At 62.3% G+C, this 3,151-nt stretch overlaps 1 protein-coding gene across 1 annotated transcript in view; it reads left to right on the forward strand.

The window, feature by feature from the left end:
• The window catches only part of LOC104498163 (hemicentin-2-like), a gene marked incomplete at both ends in the record, with an annotated part of 39,909 nt that overhangs the window by 36,184 nt on the left and 574 nt on the right, over nt 1–3,151 (forward strand). Inside the window, 9 exons of the mRNA XM_010141512.1 lie at nt 139–313; nt 546–695; nt 873–1,010; nt 1,311–1,432; nt 1,534–1,771; nt 1,904–1,966; nt 2,062–2,190; nt 2,309–2,629; nt 2,867–2,986. Of these exons, the coding sequence (XP_010139814.1) occupies nt 139–313; nt 546–695; nt 873–1,010; nt 1,311–1,432; nt 1,534–1,771; nt 1,904–1,966; nt 2,062–2,190; nt 2,309–2,629; nt 2,867–2,986 (1,456 nt within the window). The remainder of the gene's footprint in view (nt 1–138; nt 314–545; nt 696–872; nt 1,011–1,310; nt 1,433–1,533; nt 1,772–1,903; nt 1,967–2,061; nt 2,191–2,308; nt 2,630–2,866; nt 2,987–3,151) is intronic.

A 3,151-nucleotide genomic window follows, 5' to 3' on the forward strand; every position in this document is an offset into this window, starting at 1 on the left:
CACACTCAACGCCGCCACTGCGTTCCAGCCCACACTCTGCTCACCTCTCCTCGGCCTTCCTGCATTGGCTGCCCGTGATTAAATTCCCATTTCCCAGGGGCTCTGCCGAACACACAGGCGCATCCTCTCGGGGAGCAGAAGGCCAGGCTGGCCGGCAGCGCGGAGGAAGCGCCGGGTGCCCTGTGTGCTCCCAGCGTGGCTGCTGGCATTTTGCTGCCAGGCACGTTGGAGGAGAAGCAAATCAATCTTGGGGCTGCAGCCAGGCCTGAGGGGTTGACACAGAGCAGGGTCCGGGGCGTGTTGGTACGCATCGGTGTGTGCACGGTCGCAGCATCCCCTGTCAGCATGGCACCGTGCCCTGGGGTCTTTGGGGGCTGTGCTTGCAGCCAGGTGGGGACGCTGCCAGCCCTGCTTTGGCTGCCTTCGCCGTCAGAAAGTCAGATTTTCTTGATGCACAAATTATTGAGAGGGCAGATGAAAAACTGCCCATCTTTCCCACGGCAGAGCAGCCCTAACGCCGCTTCCCTTGTTGCCTTTTGCCCCAGGGGAACCACACCGGGTGCGTGGCAGCCTGGTTGGTGTCATCAATGGGCACGAGCTTGGTGTTGCCAACCTTGATGCCAGTGTCCTGGATGACCCGCGGTCTGACACCACGACTCTCCGGAGCAGCATCAGCAACACCCCACCCGCTGTAGGTAGGTGGTCACCCTTGTCCTCCTCCTGGGGAAGATTTTCCCCCAAAAGTTACACCCCCCATCTGTTGTGCCCCATGGGTGAGGGGGACTGAGGTGGTTGGGGAAGGCTGGGTGTCCCCTTAGGAGGCTGCTCTTCCCTCCTAAAAGATGGTGGCATCTTTTCTTCCTCACCCCTAGGGCCACTGATGCGGGTGCTGGTCACCATCATTGCCCCCGTTTACTGGTCCTTGGCACGTGCCAGTGGGGAGGCCCGGAGTGGGTTCCTACTCACCCGGGGCACTTTCCGGCACGAGTCGCAGCTGGAGTTTGCCACAGGTGAGGGATGCCAGGACCCCCAGGCATGTCAGAGGCTGCGGCGCCTGGTCCTGCCCGGCTTAGCCTTCAACCCAACACACCATCCCTGGGGACTCAGCCCATCGCTGGGCTGAGCTTCACAACTGGAGATGAAGCTGTGTTTGGGGGTGCCAATGGCTGGTGTTCACCACTTCCCCACCTGGCAGGGGAGGTCCTGAGGGTGACCCACCTCTCCCAGGGGCGGGCTGAGCTTCACAACTGGAGATGAAGCTGTGTTTGGGGGTGCCAATGGCTGCTGTTCACCACTTCCCCATCTGGCAGGGGAGCTCCTGAGGGTCACCCACCTCTCCCGGGGCGTGGATGAGGCCAATGCTCTGCTGCTGGAAAGTGTGATCAGCGGCTCCGTGCCGGAGAGCATCAGCAAGGCCATGGTGCTGCCACAGGTGTTGGCAATGCCCATCCTCCCCGTGGGGCCGTGACGCCAGTGCTGAGAGCCCGGGGAGGGGTTGTCCGTGGCCTGACTCCCCTCTCCGGCTCTTCCTAGGACTTCAGCGAGCGCTACGTGCAGACGGGCTCTGGGCAGCTCTCAGGGGACTCAGTGCAGAGCTTCCTCCAGAATGGGCACATCATCCGTGCCCACTGTAATCACACTATCATCTACGACCCCACCATGGGCACACAGTCCCCCCGGGTGCAGCATGTCCGGACCAGCGCTGTCAAAGCCTCCTATGACCCGGTCTCAGAGGAGCTCCACTTCCAGCTCCGTGCCTCGCTCAGTGCAGGTGACGAGGGGATTCCTGGGGATGGGGATGGAGATGCTGAGATCCCTTGTGGGTCCTGGGTGGCTCTGAGGGAGCGAAGGCCACATCGCTGCAGTGATGTGTCCCTTCTCATCATCTCTGCTCGATTCCCAGGGGCCAATGGAGATCAGTGCCCACTCGGATTCATCCTGGGCCCTGGGCAGCTGTACTGCATTGGTACGGACCTTCCCAAGGCAGGCACGAGGATGGTAAGGGGCACCTGGTGCCACCTCCCCATCCCCCAACCTCATCATCCTCCCTCTGCTCTCCAGACATCGATGAGTGCGCTGAGGGGTCCCACGCCTGCCGCTACAACCAGGTCTGCCAGAACACCGCAGGGACCTATCGCTGCGTCTGCCCTCCCGGCTACCGCTCGCTGGGTACTGGCTGGCCATGCCTGGGTATGAGCTGGGGTCTCAGGGGACATGTCCTTGGGTACAGGGTGCAGTGCCAGGTCCCTGCTCTGCTCCAGCCTCAGTTTCCTTGCCCAACTGCAACTGCTCATCTCTTCTCCACCAGACATAAACGAGTGCCTGCAGTTTCCTCCACCGTGTGCCTTTGAGTGCCGCAACTTGCGGGGCTCCTACGAGTGCCTGTGTCCCCCCGGCAGGACCCTGCTGCCAGGCGGGGAATGTGGCATGGCAGAGATGGATGGCAGGGGCCCAATGGGCAGCAACCCCCGGGATCCCCTCCTGCGCTGGCTAGGGCTGAGCAGCCGCCCGCAGGGACGGTCCTTCTACACTCAGCTCGCCCTGCGCCGTGTGGCGAAGGCTGCAGGGCTGGGTGTCCAGACCCAACCCTGCCCCACGGGCTTCACCAAGAGGAACGGCACTTGCGCTGGTGAGTGTGAATCGGGGAAGGGCTTTGCAGAGAGTTTGGAGGCCACTGTGTCCCCAAAAGGCAGCTCCTCTGCCTGTTGCTGCCCTGTCCCCCATTCTGTTTGCACCTCCATTTGCCAGGGTCTCCATGGGCTTGTCTGTGCTGGGAGGGGGAGGCAAGAGCCAGGCTGCCCCAGGGCAGTGGGCACTGAAGGGGACCGACGCTTCCCTGCTTGCCCTCACCCCTCTCACTCTACAGACCTCGACGAGTGCCGGATGCAGAACCAGTGCCAGCATGAGTGCAGGAACAGCCTGGGTAGTTACCGCTGCGTCTGCCCCGCTGGCTACCGGCTGATGCCCAACGGGAAGACCTGTCACGGTCAGTGCCAGGGATGCCCTTGGCATAGCACGGTGTCTGAGTCCCTCGGGGTGTCAACCCAGTCCCCAAGGTGCCCTGGATGTCATCCCTTTGCAAGTCTTTCTCCTTCCAGGGCAGGGTTTTTCCCAGGCTCAGCACCCTGCAGAGCCTGGATGCTTTCATCTG

This window comes from Buceros rhinoceros, unplaced genomic scaffold (assembly GCF_000710305.1).
Source record: "Buceros rhinoceros silvestris isolate BGI_N320 unplaced genomic scaffold, ASM71030v1 scaffold14218, whole genome shotgun sequence".
NCBI classification, from domain to species: domain Eukaryota; kingdom Metazoa; phylum Chordata; class Aves; order Bucerotiformes; family Bucerotidae; genus Buceros; species Buceros rhinoceros.